The 21,804-nt window shown below is 43.1% G+C and overlaps 1 protein-coding gene across 1 annotated transcript in view; it reads right to left on the bottom strand.

Annotated features, from left to right (window-relative positions):
* Positions 1-21,804, bottom strand: part of TLL2 (tolloid like 2) — a 99,593-nt gene that overhangs the window by 46,457 nt on the left and 31,332 nt on the right. The window contains exon 2 of the mRNA XM_085312194.1: positions 18,519-18,629. Coding sequence (XP_085168320.1) covers positions 18,519-18,629 — 111 coding nt within the window. The remainder of the gene's footprint in view (positions 1-18,518; positions 18,630-21,804) is intronic.

Below are 21,804 nucleotides of genomic sequence, written 5' to 3'. Positions count from 1 at the left end.
ATCATCTACATTCAGACCGAGATACTGTATCAAGTCATATACATCTGGTCTGAATTCAGCTTCATCTGAAAATAAAAGTCAGAGCATTGGAAAGCCCCTGAATTGTGCATCTGCTTTTTTGATTTTGAAGCTAGCTTTTTCTGTTCATAACATATTTTCTAATCTTTCTCCCCCCACACTGTCTTCAACTTTAATTTCCCCTAAAAAGCCTATTTTTTTAATAATTTCCCCAACATTTGGGTAAAGTCCAAAAAAATTGGAGAGGCTAAAAATTTCAAAATGGACAAAGAAGCAGAGGCATTTTCTCAATGTTGTTTTTTTAATGGTATTTTTCAGCTTCTTAAACACACGTAAAGGAAAAAAAAATCAGAGTAACTAATGATTTTGCATCCTACCCTAAAATCTACACAGTGATCTGGTTTTCCCAACAAGTATGTGTATGTGGTGGGGGAGGGAATCTCCAATGTAAAGTATATTATTCTATGTACTCCAAAGGCATTCAAGCTTGTTTGGATGTCTCCAGCCTGTGTGCAAAAGAATAGATATAATTTTCCAAAATCAGCATGTAGATATCCAGTAGGTGCAAATCTTTACACTTTAAAACAGAATTTTGCAAGGAAGGGGTTTGGAATGTTTCACACTAACTCATTGTACCTGCATCAGCCTCCTGTTACACTAGTTATCTGAGATATGTCAAATTCAATCTTCAATGATGCATTTAAAGTTCCTGGGATAGCTTTCAGGTTCTGGTCATCTATCAAGTAGTCTGGCAAACAATCATATAGTCTCATGATGTGAATACCTTATCGTACCAGCAGCTGCTAAATGCTAGGAGAGAGGGAGCTGTAAGAGATCACCCAGCAGCAAGAGAACCTTCGAGGAGAGACAGGGAAGAAAAATGTAGTGAAGGGGACAGAAAAATGAGAATAGAGGAAAGTGAGGAACAAAGATCCTCCATAGCTGTCTGTCTGCCATGTTTCCCAGACTTCCCATTCTGCAAGGTTCAACTTGGGAACATCACAGAAGTCACAGAACATCTATTTGGACACTAGAAACCTGTGCAGTGAACCACTGAATAATCAGTAGTCTCAACATAGAAAAGCAGCCCAGCTTTTCTCTGGTAGAAGAGCTCTCCACAGCAACTGTAGCAGGAGAGAGAGCTCAAAGATATGTGGGGTGAGAGAGAGCAAGACATGCAAGACAGCAAGACATGTAACAGATAAATAAAACATGCTTTGGGACTACATCCACAGCTTTAAGAAGGTGGTTGTGACACCATCACCTCCCACTCTAGTTTTGCAGGTCCCCTGTGAGCAGAAGGGAGGCTGAATGGGCTGATATCTGAAGAGGTATTAAAAAAGAGCAAGTCTGCACAGTCTAGGTGGCAAGGTAAAGCAGGAAGAGCATGATCTACCACCTTATGCAGAAAGCGAGATACTGCTGGTCATATAACAGTGCTGCATGCTGTGTGGACACTTCAGGAGAGATGCCCCACTTCTGAATGTACAGGACATTTTCCAGCATTTAAAACACTCTTGCTTTGCCAGCTGGAAAACTCCCCTTTCTCCCTGGGGCTAGCTTCTCCTTGCAAACCCTCTCCAGCCTTTCCTAGGTGGCAATGAGGGGAAGGAGGAGAAAAGGTAAATCACTGACACGTTGGAGGAGGGCAGAGAAGACTGCGTCAAATTTCTCCTCTCAACCTTTATAGTACGAGAACTAATTAGAATACCAGGAAGGAGGTGGAAAACAGCAATAAAATGAACTAGAAGAGAATAAAATACCCAAACCCTCAGCTGACTATAGGTTAAGGCTTCCTGGTCCAAGAGACGCATTAAATCAGGGAATTGTCTCCCAAAGGAAGTGCCATAATTTAACAGAGCTTGACTGGACAAAAGCCACTAGATGTGTGAACAAGAACAAGCCTGATTCAACAAGATGAATTGCCCTGAACTCCATCACTCTTTTCCAGCCCCAATGTCCCATCCTAAAATTTCCCTTTGTTTTCTTTCATCCTCAGTCCTCGTCACTTCCTTAAGCCCAAGTTCAACAAAAGATCCTCTTCTCAGTTAAATATTACAGCCCCAGGACTTTTTATCCTCCCAAAGTCTTCTATTCTTTACAGAACATCCCATTCCATTTAAAGGAAATCCCAAGCAGACATTCACTACCAGAGTTATTAAGGCATGTGGTCTTTGCTGTAGCAAAGAATAATTTTGTATTTCTAAATAAGTGCAGCTTGCTTCCAGTCACAAACAGATTGCTTCTTAATTGAACTTGGGAGGTGAATTATATGGTGAATTAGGAAAAATTAAATTCAATTCAATTAGTGAATTGTTCCACTAAAAGAGGACTGTATGGGATTGAATTGCAAATGACGGCACTAACCCTACAGTCGGGCCCCTTCTCTCGCACCCAGGCTGGTGACCTCTGCCGTGTTGCTGTGTCATTTGCACAGACTGCTTTTCCAAGCCATGAGCACATTCTTTCCCAGAGATCAGTGCAAGCCTTGGTTTCTTATGCAAAGGAGATGTTTGAATAAAGTAGTGTGACTAATGAAATCTACAACATCTTTGCATATTTTGTCTCATTGTAGCCCACAATAAGGGGGAGCATTGTACAAAGGCCAGATACGGGTATGCAGATATACCGGATATTTTCAAACTCTACTAATCTTGCTAGTACACACAGGGAACACCCACTCCCTTCTCTCCCACAAGCATTTTCTTGAATCATACGTAAGAATTTTGGAAGATCCTGTTCTGATACACTTGAACTTTTAGACTGTGCCTATCTTTATGAAGCCTAGACATATCCCAAAGATTAAAGGAACTTGACAGACATCTAGTCCCCTCTCCCAGTTCTTCCCAAGAGAAGGATAATGCATGATTCTAGCAAGACAAGGACAGATAACTGAAGTGCTTTTATCAATAAATAAAGCCAAGAAATGCACTTTGCATTTGGAACCAGCTGTGCATAGATTGTAACAATTTTCAGGTCCTCTGGTTTCTTCTACAAGTCCCCCGAGTTGTACCTTTCTGTTGGACTATCCTGTTGCGTCAGATAGCAGAGTGGATTACAGCTGTTACTTCTCCAGAGCATGACATGCTCACTTATGTATTTAAGCCTATCATCATTAGGAACACTGAACAGGAGAGCAAAGATACTCAGTTTGACACAATGCTCTGTGGGAAGCTGATGCGGCAATAAGAAGGCAGCCTTGATGTACTTAAGAGTTATCTGTAATGAAAAGAGCAAAGCAGGACTGACTTTTCTGTTTTTACTGTATATCCCAAAGCTAACAAGTCCTTCAGAATCACTTTGACCCTCAGTACTTCCCACTCGCTGTTGTGCCAGACCAGTCATCACCTTTTTCCAGACTGATTTTTTTTAAAGATTTATCTACTCTTCCACAATCAGGGATGATGTAGGTGTGTTTGATGGCACCTCTGTGCAGAGAGCTTGACTAGATCTCCTAAGGTCTTTCCAGTCTTACATTTTTATGATCCTGTCCTGCTTGGGAGTCTGTGGTATTTAACAACTACAGCCACAGCAGGGCATTGCTGGACTCCTGTGCTAAATAACTTAGTTTCTGCGTGCAGTCTGACAAAGAACACAAAGAAGATTATCTACCAAGCCGGGGTTTGTATAATGTCCTTACATGTGCACACTTGCACAACTCATTTTTCTGTTCCCCACAGCCCAACACTGCCAAGGGAGTTTGGCTAACTGAAAGCAACTCCCAATAGCTTAAATGCACCATAAAACACTAAATCCACCATGCTTGCAGCCTTGGCTGAAGAACAGGTATCTAAATTGTCTGCAGAAACTACAGAGGGAGCCTAGGGTGATAGATAAGGGCCCAGTGAAGCAGAAAGCTCTGTCATTGGTGAGAAGAACGCAGTTTTTCCTTCTCTTCCAGCAGAGGAAAATCAAAACCTAATTTTGTTAAAAGAATGTCCAGGTTGCTCAGCTGAGACCCAAAGAAAAGGTAGCAAATTAACAGAGAGAGAGAGAGAGATTGAACACAAAGTATGTCAAGAGTCAGAACAAAACTGTACTGTTTGCAGTTCCCTTGTGCCACTAGTGTAGATTAAAAGATGTGTAACTTGATGGAAGAGTGAGAAGCAGAATCCTTATGGTACCCATAATTCCTACAAGACAGGGTGGAACAAGGAGAGGAACACCTTAGTAATTTATAGAACATGTAAATTTGTATTCTACAAAACACAGTTTAAAGTGGAGGGTATTTACTGTTGTGTGTAATGTGCTTTTCTTAAAAAAAATAATATTCTGAACTGCCAAAGAGGTGGCAATCAAATGGCTTACTAAATAAAATTTCTGTGCACGCTTCCACAGGACTACAAATTCCAGGGCCGCCTTATCTAAAAAACAGAAAAAAAACAGATCAAGTAGATAAGCAGTCTGTCAGTGACTTGGAACACACGTACTGGACCTGGAAATGCACCCCCTTATTGCTGCCTTCTGACACTGAGTAACATCCCACAACATCACAGAACTGTTTGAGAGGCAGCTGACCTCTAAAACACCTTAAAAGCACTTGTTTTCTACTTTTACCTGAAACAATTACTCTGAGGCCAGATGAGTTACCATTTGAAAGCAAAGGAGAAACATCAGTCTATCCTGAGATACTTCAAGCTTAATTTGCAGACAATATTTATCTGAAATTTAAGTCCAAATTCAACTAATGCCAGTAAGAGTTGCAGGTGTCTGAAAACTGGGCCTGAGAAATATAGTCAACAAAAATCTGACCTGACAAGGCTACAAAATCTGAGGAGAAAAACCCCAGAAAATTGAGAACACAAAATACTCCTACACAGGAAGTTGACTGGGATGAAGTTTGCAACATCTCATTCTCCTCCAAGGTGGAAGAACAGATGCCATAAAAATCAAAACCTTCTATCTTCAGTATGATTCCAAGCCAGTATAATTTCCACTTCTCTCCCTCACCCCAGGTCAATGAATGTCCTTTCCACATTTGCTGGACCTTCTGTTCCTGGTTGCTGCTCACACAGGAGAAGGTCTCCACAGCTGACCTTGGAAAGCCGCTCCAACCACTGCACTTGTCACCTTCCTTGAGGACCAAGGAGTCCCAGTGGGCCCTGGGGACTTTCCTAGATTCTCCTATTTGTAATTCAGCAGGGAACAGCTTAATGACACACATAACTAGGTGGTCTCACATGGATCAAACCTCATCAAGACCTTTTCCAATATGTTTTATGGTGAAGAGAAGTGCATTTCAGAGCTAGGATACAGTCAAAGAAAAAAAATCTGAAAATAAATTGCAAAAATGATTAACCATCCCATATTCTCTGCCCATGCTTCAAAATACCTCACTTAAATAATTTCATTCTATATATAAGCTAGTCATATGCCACAGCTCAGAGATCTGATTTCAAACAAAGGCTACAGTAAAGAATCAACAAAAACAAGAAATACAGGTAACACTAAACACCCATCATTGTTCAATGTGTCAGTTCAGGTTAAGTCTACTATATTATGTCCAAAAAGAAGCTTCTAGAAGGACAGGATAAGTTAAACTTGAAGTAACATACCGCTTTTTAATTTTCTTATTAAATAGTTATCAACAACTTTTTAGGGTAGAGAAAAGACTTTCTTGCACGAGATTTTATAACCACGGGGAAAGTGATGATTTTATTAAAACAAGCTCTGCTGAGAAAATGCAGTCAGAAGGGGGAACAGGTGTTTCCCAGACCTAGTGGAAACATTTCATAAGCCCCATTGCTGTGGAGATCTGATCAAATGATTTCAGATAGCTCCTTTAGCATTTCCCATCAGTGGAACAGCTGAAGTCCCCTCAAATTACTTAAAGAAAAATATATTAAAAAGAAGGTGAATTCTGAACTTCAAGTTCCCTCCCAGAATCTATTTTTTGTATTCAGAGTAAGCTGGCTAGCTGCAGTAACTCAGAAGAGTCCTAGGTCCAGATTAGTCAAAAACAAAGACAGGCCTCTTGACAAGCAGACGTGTCATCTTTTCATCAGCTCTGTGAATGCTTGTGCAGGGGTCGAACACTGGCATCTCAGGAAAGTTCACAAGAGGAAGGTGAACTCAGCTAAGCAAACATAGACCTGTCACAAATGTGAGGTGCAAAGCACTTAATACACTTTCTTCTGGTCACCCTCTGCAGCATGGTTTTATGAGCAGAACTGTAGGCAACACTATTCCCCAACACTTCATTTTCCCCCGGCACTTCCCAGTTTTTCAGAAGTAGCTCTGTCACTCCTGTACTGTGATGAAGCTTCTTTTTAAGGAAGCTGTTACAAAAAAATGGGAGAACCTTACCCAACCTCTCCACCGATATTTCAATGGCGAGTCAATGTTTAAGGGAGAAATACTCTCTGAAGACAGAGAAGGACTGAGAAGACTGGAAGAAGGCCTAGCCCAGAAGGCTTTTAACAACTACCTCTGTCCCAGAAAGGAAGGGGAAGAAAAGTTACTGACAACTTCTGTCATGTCACTGATTCCTTCCAGTGAGAAAGAGATCTGTAACAGCCTAGTTTATGCTGCTTTTACTCAGGCAAATGCCAGCTAAAAGCTAAAATGAGTCCACAAGTACTTTGGCTATGAGTATATCTTTGATGTATGGCCAGGTTTCCACACACAGTGTGAGACCTCTCCTCTTCCAGTACATCAAAGCAGTAACATGCAACATCTATTACCTCTGTTTTGGACTAGATTCCCTGTGAATGCAACAGGTCAAAATCTAGCTCTAAGAGTATGTTTGCCTCTCTCACACACCCCTCTTCATTCACAGTAATGCTCCTCCTTCACAGTTTATCCTTTAAAAGGAAGAAAAAATAGAAAAGAAATGAATTTTCCGATGATAATGAAACTCTAAGAGCTGGCTTGGGCTCATTCACTGCTGTTCCAACAGGCAGTACAAACCTTCCTGGCCCCCCTCTGCTTGCATCCCCTGCTTTTGACCTGCAAAGTCTAATTGCTTCAGCCTCAGTCTACTCCGGGGCCTCCCCAGGCACAGTTATGCACAGCTTACTGTGCTACCTTACAGCATCCCCCTGCTCCACTCCAGCTCTGGGCTCCCAGGCACAGCTGGCCAACTCTCTGCAGCCAGGCCAGACCACTCCTCCCACTGAGCCTTTCTAATCCCTTTGTTTTCCCCTTCCCTCATTTATAGTGGATAAAAATTAACTCAAATGAAAACATTACACTGGAAGCTAAATTATGTTTGGATGCAATTAAACTCCTTCCATGGGGAGTGCATGGTGCCAGCCTGGAAACCTTTCTTCCAGCATATTTTCTGACTGGATTTTCAGACATCCCCATCCTTTGGAAGGGAGAATCTGGAACCTCTTGAGTGTTTTGGTGTTTTCTCATCCCTAGGAGCCTGTGTCATGTTTGCCAGCCAGGTGAACATCCCAAGTAGGTACAGCAGAGACACCCCATCTGCCCTGTTACCTGTCAGCTCTACCACAGTTCATTTAAAGGACATCCCAACTGACTACTAAAAACACAGGCTAACATCGGGGAAAAGGCTAGAGCTAGCACTGAGGTGAGAAGGGCAGGTGGGGCCTAGCCTTAAAAAGGCTTTGGGGGCAGAAGTCAAATCTGGCCACTGCTGGGGTTACCTCAGGGAAACTCCAGCCCCAAGGCCCAGCAGGCCCCTACCTCCACATCTTCTGTAAGCTGTGGTGGCCGAGACCTGCTCAGTCAGGACAGCTACTCACCCTCCCCACTGCGTGTGCAGTTGGCCAAAACCATGGCAGGCAGTAAGAGCACTGGAGTAATACAGGAGTTAGTAATACCATCCCATTTCCCAGGGTGTTGGAGAGGATCCAGAGCAGATGGTTCAAGTTTCAGCTATTGCCATCGAGAGCCTTTCCCTCTACGTTCCCAAAGGGAAGGCAGTAGCCTTTAACTGCACATGGGTTAAGTCATGCCTTAACACATCAGATACCTCTCTTCCCCACAGAGAGCCATGACCATGGAGAAGGTCACCCCTCACCCTCCAGGGGAAGGTAACAGGATTCCACACAACAGACTCCTTCCTCCCAGTATTGGTTCTCCTCCTGCTTTTTCCCAGGTCACTCCCCAAATCACTCTCTGGACAAGTGGCACAGAGATAAACAAGCCCAACCAAGGTCTGGACCTGAGCAAGAGCTTCCCTGAGTGTATGGCTAGCCAGGAGAGTGGTGATGGAGGCACAGGTTTCTGTTGCTGTAGTCACAAGGCTGGGAGCCAGCATTGCAGCAGGTCACAGTTCAGCCAGCCCTGAGAAGGCCAACAGTCAGGGAGGACACACAGCACTGGAGAAAGCAGCACTGCTTGGGAGTAGAAGCCCTTCAGTTCCACAGTGGACTGATGCTCCAGCATGATGCCGCTCCACTCCAGGTGCCATCTCTCAGCTCCTTAGCAAAACAGATGCCTGAATCATTTGCAGTCATTAAAGAAACAGCAGGGGAGTTTGAGTATGAGTGATAGAGCGAGCTCTCTACACTACAGTTAACTGCTACACTGTGTGTTCCTGGCAGAGAAGCTGCCCGATCCAACCCAGGCACAGCTGCAGTTCAGTGGGGGAGTTAAATCAATGGAAAAGAAATTCTCAGACCTTATCTCTGCCACAAACTGAACCTAGGATTCAGCAGCACCACCAATTCCAAAAAGAATAGTGAACCTAATTATACCACTGACACAGCTTTATAAATCTCACATTATCTTCTCTGCAGGACAGCTCTAAGAAGTGAAACAGCAACATAATTTGAATATTTCCCTTTGCTCCTGATCTTTGCCCCAGAGAAACTTCCCCAGGGCTATCCAAGTCACCATCTGGCCCCAAAACTACAGCAGCACACACAGTATGGCATTTCAGCCTAAAACTAATTTGCTTTCTTTCCCCACTTGACAGCTGAATAAATACTTTGTCTTTGCCATTTTGAAAGGGGGAGCTGCAGTGAAGGTTTTTTTCTTTTCTTTTCCTTCCTTTTTTTTTTGTCCACTGTAACTACAAATGTCAGCCCTCTTTCCAAATTAGGCTGTAACAAGCAACTCAAAGTGAACACATTTATTCCACAAATGTAACCCCTTTCTGTTCACAACTGACCATGAGCTGTTTACAACTTTAACTTAGTTGTTGTTTGCCATTATTCACCAGGTCATTCTGGCCACTGATTCTTTCTTGGACTTGCAAGCACTTTACTGCCAGCCACCAGCTATTTCACTGAATGAGGTAAGCAACTTTTATTTTGTGGGCACAGTAACATTCTTGCCTGAAAAGAGAGAGTCTGAAGATCAAGGCATCCAAGACAAGCCTCTCAGAGTTACTGCCCTGCAATGACTGCTCTCATAGCTTATTAGATCTTGCTCTTTCACTGATCGTTTATGCCTCCAAATTCATTTGCTAAAACGCTCTCAAAAATGAAAAGGCAGCCTACACTGTAGAGGCAAATTCAGTTTTTCATTTAAGCAAGTATTCAAGGAAATTAGGTCTTTGCCTAGCTCAAACAAATGCATGATTTAGGCAATTCCACAGTTATTGGCTAAGCACCGTCAAATTTTACAATTAGGGTAATGGATTTAATTTCCAATGTAATTTCCATATGGATAAACTTATCTCAAGTACATTTGCCATGTGCTCCCCTGCATCACAGTTAATTAATATAAAGCTATTTAATAACCTCCACTTAAACACAAAAGACTATTCAGACACGTTTGGCATCAATAAAAGTAACAGCCTCCCAGTGTGTCACACCAGCTGTAGACAAGAGCTAAAGAAAATTTAATTAAGAGCGACCAAGAACAAGACAGTTGCAACAGGAATCAGATGCTATAATTGCTCTACATGGTGGATACCTTAGCTCCTTGAAGGGTTAATAATGCCATTTGTACCAACTTCTAGGTGACTGAGATCTATCCAGATGAACAATTTAGGGGTGGGAGAAAGTAATGGGGCTGGGAGCTAAAGGCAGGCAAAGCCAAGCAGACAGCAACAGGGATTCAGCTTGCATTGTCTGTGCAGTAGCATTGCTGCAACCACTGCTCTAATCTGCAGCTGCGCCCAAGTCTGATGATGGCATCATGTTGAATAAGCAGCAGCTATAAAAACTGGCTGTTTGCAAGCAGCTTGGACTGTGGCATTAATGTATGTAAGTTTTTGCGGTTGTGTTCAGATGTTTAAAGAAAGTTAATTGCTCATTACCAAAATCCATACAGATTAATGTGCATTTGACAAAAGTGATACAGAGTTATTATTTTCCCATTTGATTTCCAAAAGAAGCATATAGATTGGACTTATAGGATAAACACCAGTAAGTTTCCACTAAGAATGGATGCATGGCAAAATTTGTAATAGCTGGGGATTTTTGTTACAACGGAGAAAGCTTTACTGCTTATGTGGATTAACCTGAGCAATATTGCAGAGCTCATAAATGGAACACTAATGGAAAAGCTATGTAAGGCTGAATATTGCCTGCAAAGGAGAAATAAAACCATTTATTTTGACAGGCAGAAGGCTACTACCTAGAAAACGTGATTTCAGAGAAGAGTGCGTATCCAAAACAAACTTTGCAGTGCACATGACCAGCTGCCACTGGAAACCCAGGCAGAAGGAAAAAATGTATCTTAATCCAAGGGGAACACAGAACTAGTAGGGCTGTGTTATTAACTCTGTGCCCTATCAAGGGTCAAATGGTGAGCTCACCTGTTCTTTCACCTGCACTGCAAGGACATTTATCACGAGCAAAGGTGAGACACGAAATGGACTTTGTTTCTTTCATGGTGCATGAAGCATTTCTCTGCTGATCCCAAGCTAAATTTGGAACACTGCATCTTGCTGCATCAGGGAAAATCACAAGCTCCACTGGTCCAGACAGGTTTTGGAGCAATATACCGTACTAGAAAGTCTCTAGCCAAAAGAAAACCAGAGCCTGCATACCTTTTGGTGTGACAGGTGGAGAAACTAACAGCACCTCCTGTTACTGCTTACACACATCACAAGTGGCAACTCACTGCCTGGGGAGGCAATGGACAGTCTTCCATTAACATCTGATGTTGACTCAAATGTTATTCTAGCACTCAACGACTGCTCTTTCTCCCTCATCATACTTGAGGGTCATACATGCTATATAAAACAGTCTAAAAGCAGCGCAAAGATAGGAACAAAATACACACTGAGAAGCAGGTGTAAGAAAGGAGCAAACTGTATTTGTCAACAAGTGAGACAGCTCTCCTTAGGTATAACACAAGGGAAAGTGCTGAGGAGACAACTAAAGAATGACTTGTCTTAGGTGAATGCAGGAAGGGAGGAACAGTCAGACACACAGAACCCTCACTGCCTCCTGAGGGAGGAGAGTACAGCGCTCAGGGCAAAGGGGGAATGGGCCTTGGGGGACCCAAGGAAAACACAATCTCTAAAGCAGGAGAGATGAGTGCACAACACACAGGAGGCAAAGGAGTGAGGAAAACAAAAGGATTGCCAGCACATACAAAGGCAAGAGCAAAGAAACAAGCTGCTGCTCTGCATCTTGCCCATGACCCCACTTTAAAGAACTAGTGGAAGTTTCTACACTTTCTACACTTTCTTGCTGGAAGCAAACAGTGTAGAAAGGGCAAAACAGCACAGCCAAAAGCACAAAGCTGGCCAATGCTGTACAGTTGGAGGTGTAAGCCGCAAGGCCTTCCACTGCAGAACACCTGCCTGTGGACTGAACTGCAGCTCACTTGCTGGGCAAGTACATTTTTTCATGCAGCATACGCCCCGGCTCTGGACCTGAGGCCTGTGGGATTACCCTGCACACACTGTCAGACCTAGGCAAAGCCTTGAGGAATCCATTAAGTGGTGGTAGTGGCAGGACACACAGTCGGCAGCAGAGAAGGGGCAACACAAGCCTGACAAACTGAGTTCCCAGCTGTTGGCAGTCATGGCACAGGTGATTCAGGGCTATACTCCCAGTCCAGCATAGGAGCCTCTCTAGTGGATCTGGCCTCTTTGCACATATGTACAGCTCCCACACTTCTGCTCCCTAGCTGGATCACCTTCTCCTCTCCACATTACCTTTAGGCACTAGACTGTCAGACTCTGTTCCTGTGAGTAGCAAAAGGGCATCCTTAAGAGCAGCAATTACAGAGAAAAGTCCCTCTCAATCTGTTCCTGAAGGGACTTAAAGCTGGCACTCAAAAATCAAAGAAAAGGGAAAAGCATTTGGAATAAAAATAACCTCAAAGATCAGCATTTGCTGACAGGACAGCCTTAACTGCAGGAGGAATTAGAGGGTTCCTCAGCAACGCGCAGGCGTAATGGGCTTCCTGGGCAATTATCTTCACATTGGAGAAAATCAGGCAGGTCTGACAAGACTGCAATAAGAGGACTGCAAGACTCTGAGCTGGAAGGAAAAAACACAATGTCTGCCTTTCTACAAAGAGAGGACCACTGACTTATTGCACAGAAATGTGAGAGTGGGAAATTACTATTAAAAAAAGAAGTCTGAAGAGCAGCACTCTGAGCCCTAAAGCACTTACCCAGTACTTCCAAAAGGGAACACTTGCCTTGCCTTGCCTTAGTAAACTACAGAACTATGGGAAATTCATTTCATGGTTGTCTGCTTTGGTAAAACCCCTGACTGAATGGACACAAAAAGGTAAACATTGGGGCTGGTCATGGGAAAATCATTTGATGCAGCTAAACAAACTTCACCACCAGACCAGGTGTCTGGGCATTTGGCACCTGCCTCCTGGCAGAATGGGCTGAGGCTGCTCGTCCTGCACTTACACGGACTGCAAAGAGAAAACCCTAGAGTGCACATAAGGTGTTATGACAAACTGACAAGAGTTATGCAAACAGACAGACAGAGTCATTAGACTGGCCTCTTGGAACAATAATGTTCTTCTGTCTACACTGGAGGAAGCAACATTCTCTAAAGATTTCCCAGCAGAAGAGCAAACCTCTGCATAGAGTTCATAAATGCAGGTTATGTTACAACATATATGTAGTGATTTGCACTGCTCCTGGCCAGTCAGGGTCAGCATTGTTCAGATTAACTTAGCATGACCCATAGAAACACTCTAAGCCTAAGTGAAGTATAGCTTGTGCCTCAGGCAGCTCTGAATCCAGCAGTACCATGCTGAAGTCCACCCCTTTGGTCCTGAAGCAAGCACCACTACAGCCGAGCACCAAACAGGAGTCACATGGGAAAAACAGCTCTGAGCTTGGCTTACATGTGTCAAATCAGCTGAATTTAACTAGCTCTCCTTCAAATCCATAAATCAGACCTTCCCTGGAATCTCAGTCAACCATGTCCTAAAATCCCTTTTTGGAATTTTTTGCAAGGCCATTTTGCCCTATTCTGAGTTTCACTAGAAACACACCAGTAGCATCGAGGAAGACTTGGAAGTAATGTGAAGCATTATGACTGGCCACAGTTCCTGGAAATGTCCCACAGAGAGAAGCAGCAGCAGTTCTGCTTGCAACTGCTTCAAGTAGCTTAAGCAGTCAAAAGGTCTTACTCTCCAGCCTTAGGGTAGACAATACAGCTCAGAGCAAGAGAGCCACAGTCTAGCAATCTGCCCTGCAAGCAATCCCAGCTCATGTGAGGGTTAATGCCTTACCTCGGTTGTAACCAGAACAGTGAAACGTATTTTAGGGGCTGAGAGCCCACCAGAGCTGCCATGCAATTCAATAATCGCTGTGGTCATCCCCTCTGCACCAGACAGACTTTTCAGACACGCACTCACACAGTAGTGCACATTCTTCTGTTTCCTTCCAGATCTCTTCAAGGTTTGCCTTAACATCCCAAAGCATAGTGCATCTAAATCAGTGATTCTGGAGTGTCATGTTGCAAAAAAAGCTGTGAGCAAGCTCTGAAATAGAAAGAGTCCTGTGAAACAGAGTGACCAAGGGCATCTCAAAACAACAAAAACAGGCTGCTGCAATCATGGACCTTCTGCAGTCCTGATGAAACAGCAGAATAGCTGCCTGCATTTTCCCAGTGTGCTTGAGAACAGTGGAGCTCTGCAAGAAGGCTCCCATGTGCCAATAAACCAACTCCCTGCTCTTATTGAGGAAAGGTTTAAAGTAGAACTCCTCTCTGCTTTATTTGCCAGGGAATGACTGGCTTGCATTACACTAATGAATCTGATGCCATACATGGCAGTCTCTATCCACATCAGCTCTTAAATACCTTTTGTGGTTCCAAGCCATTTCTCATTCCCATTTCAGTAGAGACCTTAAGATCAAACATAACCCTGCTCCAACTGCACTGATATCTGCAGAATTACTTCTGCTAGCTAGTTGGGATACTCTGCAAATCCTTCCTGCCATTGATCTCTTCAAGTGTGAAAGCCTTGTCATGGCCTTCAGGCCATGAGCCCAAAACCTCCAGTATCAGAGGAAAATAAAACCCATTCTGAGTGTTCTTGAAAAGCATTCTTGGCTGCAGTGGGACATAGAGTCACTACCTCAGCAGCAAGTCCAACACAGCACGGTTCTAGTAAGGGCAGCCAGACTCCTGTGTCTTCTGATCTGCTGAAGCCAAAGCCAGAACACAAGATACAGATTTGTTTTTCTTACTCACAGAGATGCCTTTCAGAACTGAAAACTGCCTCAACTATACAAAAATCAGGAAAAGTAGTAATATTTCAGAAAATTCCTCCTAATCCCCAATCTGTCCGACAAAACATAAATGAAGCCCTTTAGGATTAAATATGTATGTTCTTCGTACAGGCATAGTAAGAAAAGAAAAGGCCTTTCTTCCTTCTTCCACTTTGGTTCGTGCTACAGAAAATGGAGCAATAAAGCAAAGACAGTTACCTCGCACTACTGGACCCAGGGGCTGCTCCTTAGTCCAACAGAAAAGTGACACTAGGCAGTTTCACAGTCTCCCAGTGGATCTTCTCATTTCCCCACATTTCAGAGTTGTCAGGGGAATCTCAGCAGCACAGGAATTTTCAGAGCTTTGTCTCAAGTTTCTTCCAAAAGAGAGATATTTTATAAAAGCAAATATTTTCAATAAACTTAAAAAAAAAAAATCTATGAGAAATCTTTCAAAAATGTAAATTTTTTTTTCAAAGAACTTTTATCAAAGTGACTAGGAGTTGACAGATCTCCAGGTATCTGATTTGTTTCAACATGTTTTGAACCATTATTGTAACTATACTGGGCCAGATCCTAAGGGTATCCACTTTAGCACAGCTGAATGATTGATTTGCAGGTTTCAAAACCTGAAAACCTGATTTCACAAAAATGATTTGAGAGAGGGAGGGAAAGAGGGAGGAAGAGAGGGAAAGCTAACTCAAACATTTTAAATGCAAAGCACTTTCATTTTAATAACATGCCTTATTGTTTTTCCCCCCATTAACTATACAGCAGTGAGGGGAATGGGGGAATTTCCTCTTTGGCAGATTTTTAGATGGCATTGCAGATGCCAGGCAATAATAGGATGAGAGGATGGGATGGAGGGTATAATTTGGCCTATAGATCTCTATCAATATAAAAAGCAGCAAACAAAAAGAACACAAGTAATTCTCAGAGCACAGCATATGGGTTCAAAGGCCAGAAACTAATGGGAAAAAAGCAAGCATTTTTTTCTGCCTCGGAAAATTAGAAAATTTTCTTAACTCAAGTGAAGATCAAATGTGCAACTTTAAGTAGGTGTTTTACCAAATCACTGATGAGAGTAAAACCAAGCAGAGCTGAGGTTGAGAGGTGTATGAAAGAAGCACAGAAGTCCTATTGCTGTAATGATTTAGAATTAGGTTGGAGGAAAGTGCTTTGAAATAAATCTTCAGGGAAATTCTGAGAGGGTCTGGATGAGAAATGAACTAGTTGGTAGTCTGGAGTCCTTTTATAAGAGCATATCTCCTGGCATTCACTCAGACTTCATCTATATTGTTTGCAAATACTCTCTACTAACTCAGAGCTCTGAGTTCTAACTTGGTTGACAGAGATCTGCATGCAGACACCTGAAAACTGCTTGGATCAAATGGACCACACTTAGCTGCAGACTGCTGTCATGCCTGCCTTTCCCTCAGCAGGGTCTGAAGAAAACTAAACTGCTACAAATACATGAGAATAGTGGTTTGTAAGCAAGATGCTATCGCAAAGTCTTCTGCAGTTGCTCCAGCTGCACAACCTGTGCTCTCCCTGACAAATCCTTGGAAAGGAAGTTCCTTTGGAGCAAAGGAGACTGCTCTCATGAATAACAACTACCAGATCATATCTGTCACTCCAAAAGCTTTTAAGCATCAGAATAAGTGATGCAATTTCCTGTGCAATGACAATTCCTGATGTGACCATGCCCACAAGATGATCCAGGCACACTGGATGGAGACACCCAGAAAAGGTAGAAAACAGCCAGCATTGCTGGAGTTCTGAAGCGGAGTACAAAGCTGGGGAGACACAAGGCAGGGCCATTCCAAAGGCAGGAGCTGCGGAGGGAAACCCACTCCTAACTCTGCAGTTAGGACCCACCAGAATGTGTGAGGGGAGAAGAGGCAGAGCTATATGAACAGAGAATTGAAAAGGCTAAAGAACATTTGAAAAAAATACCAAAGCCTTCCAAAGTCAGCATGAAGACAGGTAAACCCAACTGTAAACCACATATGAGCCTCCTTCAAATGGATCTCCAAAGGGATCTGAGCCAATGCATCTCAGAGGGAAGGGACTGCTACCCTATTTGCAGGTTTCCAGCTCTGTGACTTCACCAGGAGGATGATGCTATTTGGTCCACTAATTAAAGTCCCAGAGTGGAAATGAAACACTAGCTCTGATACTTGCCAAAAAAATGGCAATACTTGGAAACACCGAACTTCAAGGCACCCTTTTCTCCCACAAGCCAAACCAAGAGCATAGTTGCTTTAGCAAAATAAGAGAAATCACATTACTTCAGATGCTGAGTACCTGAATAGTGATTTTGGCATTTCTGCAAGCAGAAACCAAGCTCTGAACACATCCATGCTGCGAAACTGAACTCAGCACAAAGATCTGTGGCAGAATACAGGCTGTTCTGAGATCAGATTCCCTGCTTACCTCTCAAGGACCTAGAGAAGGGCATAGCTGTCTTTCTAGGGAGGAGATTGGAAGAAACTGGGAAAAGGGCAGTTGGAATGGGAAAGCTTTCAATATCTGACAGAGTTTCAGCCCTCATCAGCCAAGCCACAACTTTTACTAAAATAGCTACCTCCAGTTGTATCTAGGTTCATTGAAGAACCATATCTCCATCAGCCCCAGGAATGTAGAAACTGCATTTTTCCTCCAGAGCCTAGCAGCTAGCTAGAGATACTCCTCATAAGCTAAAAGAATGTACACCTAAAAACAGCCTAAGAGTGTCAAATGGCACAATTTTAACCCCTTCCCCCACTCCTCCCAGCCATACAACATTTTCCGTGCACAAGAAAACAACACAGGGAAATAATAATGCCTGACCTGATAGTTTGTTCAGAACTGCACCTCCCAAACAAGAAGAGTCTGTGTTTCTGTATATATGTATTAAGTACTTCCTCCACTATACAACTAATCCAATCAACAGCTTTAGGAAACTCTGAAATGTTATAATTCGAGGAGTCCCATTCGTAAAAAGCCTTGGGTTGTTTCTGTACAGAGGTTACATTCTTCCCACTGCAAATAAAAAAAAATGGAGAGGAAGACTTCCTACCAGGGAAGAATGGGTCCCAGTCCCCACCATGCTCAAGTGGACTACCCTCTTACAATTCACATCAGTGTCAAGCAAATTACATAGGAGATGAATCAACCCTTCTCACTCCTGTAGGGGCCCCTTGTAGCATAAGTGAGTACAGACAACCTTCTGCACATGCTCTATAGAAAAGTAAGCCCACTATGATGGTCACGGGGGCTGGCCATTTATCAGCTTGTATTTTCACAGGGGTTGAAGCTGAGGGGATGAATGAAGCCTGTGGGAGATGCGGACATGGCCATCACCATCTGACTAAGGTAGAGCACTGCATGGCATATCAGTTTTGCCTCAATCAATAAAATGCACCAGGAAGAGTCTAGTTCAAACACACAATGTGAGGCATGGTTGTAAGAGACCAATGCCTGCATAACATGATATGAACTTGGGTTATAAAATTCAATTTGTTTATCAGATGGGTATTACCTAAGTGGACAGCTGAAAAAGTACATTATTCCATACATAGCATTTATTGTGTCCCCCCCCCCCCCATTTTCCAATGTGAGTCAAAACTAACGCCAAACTAAGTGTCCCTATTTCAAACACATTTCCTTTCAGATCTGTGGAAATATAGTTCCTCACAGGAAGAGACCAGTGTTGTAAATTTGAAACTATTCTCTCTCAGACCAGATGAGGGCATGGCTGCCCTCTATGTAAATCACATCTCCATTTTTAATGGACAAAGTTCTGAGTTGAATCCCACACCCAGCTGCATATCCAGGTTTTCCATGCCCTTCCCTGACTATGGGACCAGGCATCAGGAGTAACAGGGAACTCCTTCCTCCCTAGCAAAAAAAAAACAGAGAAAAGAAGGTATTGCCATTTCTGGGCTGCCCTTACCTGATGTGTGTCTTGCGTTGCCATCCGAGTGCTTTGTTAAGTCAACAGTTCTGTCTATTTGAAACAGCTTCAAATCATCTTCATCTAAAGCAATATCTCCCCAAAAGGCAGCTAGAGAGAAACAAATTGCAATTAGTTTAGCTCTATTCTGGGAGGAAAGTACAATTCCTATGTGGCACATACCACACCTGAAAGGCAATTACTCCATAGACCAGAAAAAGGTCATACACAATAGCAGTTTTTAAAGTACGGTCATACACAATAGCAGTTTTTAAAGTACAGATGGAGCAGACATCGGTGAAGAGGTGACTACTTAAATTGAGCCACTGTACAATCTCTTCATTGAGATTCCTAAGGCTACTCTTTGGTTTAGGTTTGGCTCACAACCAGGGGCTAAGGTGGTAATATTTACTCCTCATTAATGCCTAAAAGAGTGATAATTTATTGGCATTTCCCTTGTCAGTGTGAAGGAGTTAGCTAGGTTGCAGCTCAGATTCTGACTGAGATGTTCCATCTGCACTATCCCCCAGCTAACAATTTCCAAAAGACATGAGGACAACAGTGAAGCATTGAAGCACATCAGTGTATGTCTAAAGGCTACAGTGTCAGCCTGCAGGATCTAACACACATGGTTAGCTCTCAGACACACACTATATTGGTCTAAATCCAATCTGTGAGCCAACCGACCATTTCCACTTCACTGCAGAAATTCTGGTTCTTTGTCCTCTTGTGGATCAGTTACCCTGATTCAAGTTGCAGAGTTTTTAACTTTGGAAAAATCCTCGAGTTTCAGCCAGAAGCCATGAAAATAAAGCAAACAAAGCAATACCTCAACGTTCACAAGTCAGAGAAATAGACTGAAGACTCCTGAGTGGAAAAAATGATATCCTTGGAATATCCTGAGTTGATTCTGCACAGTGTATAGTTACCATATATAGAATTTGAATAGAATAAACACAGATGATGAAGCAGTTGACCAAGCACAACACTTTTCAGAGATAACAAACAGGTTATGAACAGAGCTGTTAACATCCATTAGGTGAAGCCAGTGTAAGTTGATAAATATGAAAAACAGAGAAAATTAGAGAACTCAGTATGTCACCAAAGGAGCAACACTGAGTTGCTGCCTGCAACAGTGACCAGGCATGATGAATTCCGCCCTCCCCCCCCATATTGATTCAACAACATTTACTGTCGGGGGGAGGGGTCTCATTGCCACACCAGCAGCATCACTGACTAAATATGTTTGGTCTGAGGAACCAATGAATTTTACTCACTACTCTACTTTTGCTGCCAAGACCAGACAAAATAGTGACCTTCGCTTGAATATCACAAACCAGCAACTGGACCTATGGCAATTTAATAATGAAGAGCTAACTCAGAGAGGGAAGTTTTTTCTGATATGTCATGGCACCAGGTTCTGATGCAGCAATTCTGCCTCCTGTATTCTACATCCCAGAATCTCAGTCTGTTCAATAGCATTTACTAGTGTCACTGTTCTGGGACACAGGAACTGCAATGTCTTTGCACACTTCTGGGCACATCCCATCTGGCACACACTACCCAGCCAAGAGCTGCTATGAGCACTAGAGCCCTGGGGTGAGCAAAGAGGAGTTCAGCTGCTTCCTCCTTTTCCTGGAACCCCTCTTTTCCCCTCTGCTTATCGGACCATGATAGTAGACAAGGAGCCACAACACCAGGTTCTCTTGTACTGGTTGTGACTTCCTGTCATTGCTCTCACATGCTTGCTTTGCTGTGGCCTACACAGATTTTAAGGACACAGCAGGCCAGTACCTCACCCCTGTCAAAGTAAAGTCTTGCCTATTTCCTCATTGAAATTTGTTTCTAGGAGCAGCTAGGTATTTTTACCTAATGTCCATGGCCTGCTTTTGCAGGCACTGGTGAGACTAGATCTGTCCTCCCCTCCTCCTTTGACATACAGCAGGCTTTAGTCCTACTCCTCACCCTCAGTCCCTTGCTGCAGGAAGAGCTTCTCAGCTTTTAAATCCTGCTCACCCCTCAGCCTGCACAGGCTCTGGCCTTTTGACTGGGTGTCCTTAACAGTGCCACAGAAACCACAGTACAGAAATAAAGCGATAGTTCCAGAAAAGGCCATAGTCTGTGCAAACAAATCTGCACAAAAGCTCACATTAACTATAAATAGGACAGAGTCTCAGGAGTCCCAGAATTGAACTAGGGCTTCTCCAGGCTGAGTGCTACAAAAAAACTCAGTTTAGACAGGCTCTCCTCAATTTCTTGGCAACCCAAGATCTCAAGAAGAAGAGTCACAGAGAAGAAAATAAAACACTGTCAAATACCCACCAGCTAACAATTCTATTAGCATAGCCAAGAGGTAAGCCAGTTGAGAATGACTTGTGGAAGAAACCTGAGGTTCAAAGAAAAGTAATTTTCTTTCTTCAGATAAAGAAATGACTTGCTCAGGGAAATGCAGAATTCAAGGGGCACAGATGAAGACAGCATCCCCTGTCCTCTGACACCTCCCCAGCCATATCTGATAACCAACTGCTGGCCAAACAGGTATCACTTCCCTACCATCCTTGCTACCAAACCAATAGACCCCTTTCAGCCCCAAATTAATTTTCACCACTCTGGTCTCTCAGAGGCTCTTTTCCATTAGTATTACATCGTTTATATTTCAGGATGAGGTAGCCCATGCCAAAGCACAGCTTTCAATGCAAGGCTGTAGCACGGATTTATACAAGCAGTATTGTTAAATTTTCATTCCCATTGGAAGGCAACAGTTTTCTCCAGTCATGCCAAAGAAATCTGTTTCTGTTACAAAGCCATATATCATCCTGAAAGATAGCCCACAACAAAAGCTGAATTTTTCTAGCATTTATTTCCAGCCCTCTGCAGCCCCAGCATGCTTCAGGGGAACCATGATTTATCACAGTCCTGAACCAGCTGAACAACTTTCCTCACTGGAAGTCCCAACTGAAACCACTCCACTGCCACTTCTCCTGTGCTGTCAAAGGCTCCTGCCTAAAGACAGGCAAGCCTGAAAGAGGCTTGCTTCCACCCTGAGGGAACTGTCTCACCAGAAGCCCAAGTACTTTGTTATAAGAGGTCACAAGTTCAGAGACTGCTGGCAAACGAAGCAGCTCAAAACACCCCTTCTGACTTCCTTAACCAAAGTCTCCTTTTTAATTTAATGTGGGAGAGCTTCCAAAAGACAAAGCAAACAAAAAAAAAAATTAAATCTCTGAAGAGCAGACTAAAAAATTTGGAAACCAGCATTTCTCTCGGCAGAAATCTGTCTGCAGCA

Source organism: Rhea americana, unplaced genomic scaffold (genome assembly GCF_003343005.1).
Source record: "Rhea americana isolate MKP2758 unplaced genomic scaffold, rheAme1 scaffold_36, whole genome shotgun sequence".
In the NCBI taxonomy this organism is placed as follows: Eukaryota; Metazoa; Chordata; class Aves; order Rheiformes; family Rheidae; genus Rhea; species Rhea americana.
This window is presented reverse-complemented; position numbering and strand designations above follow the sequence as displayed.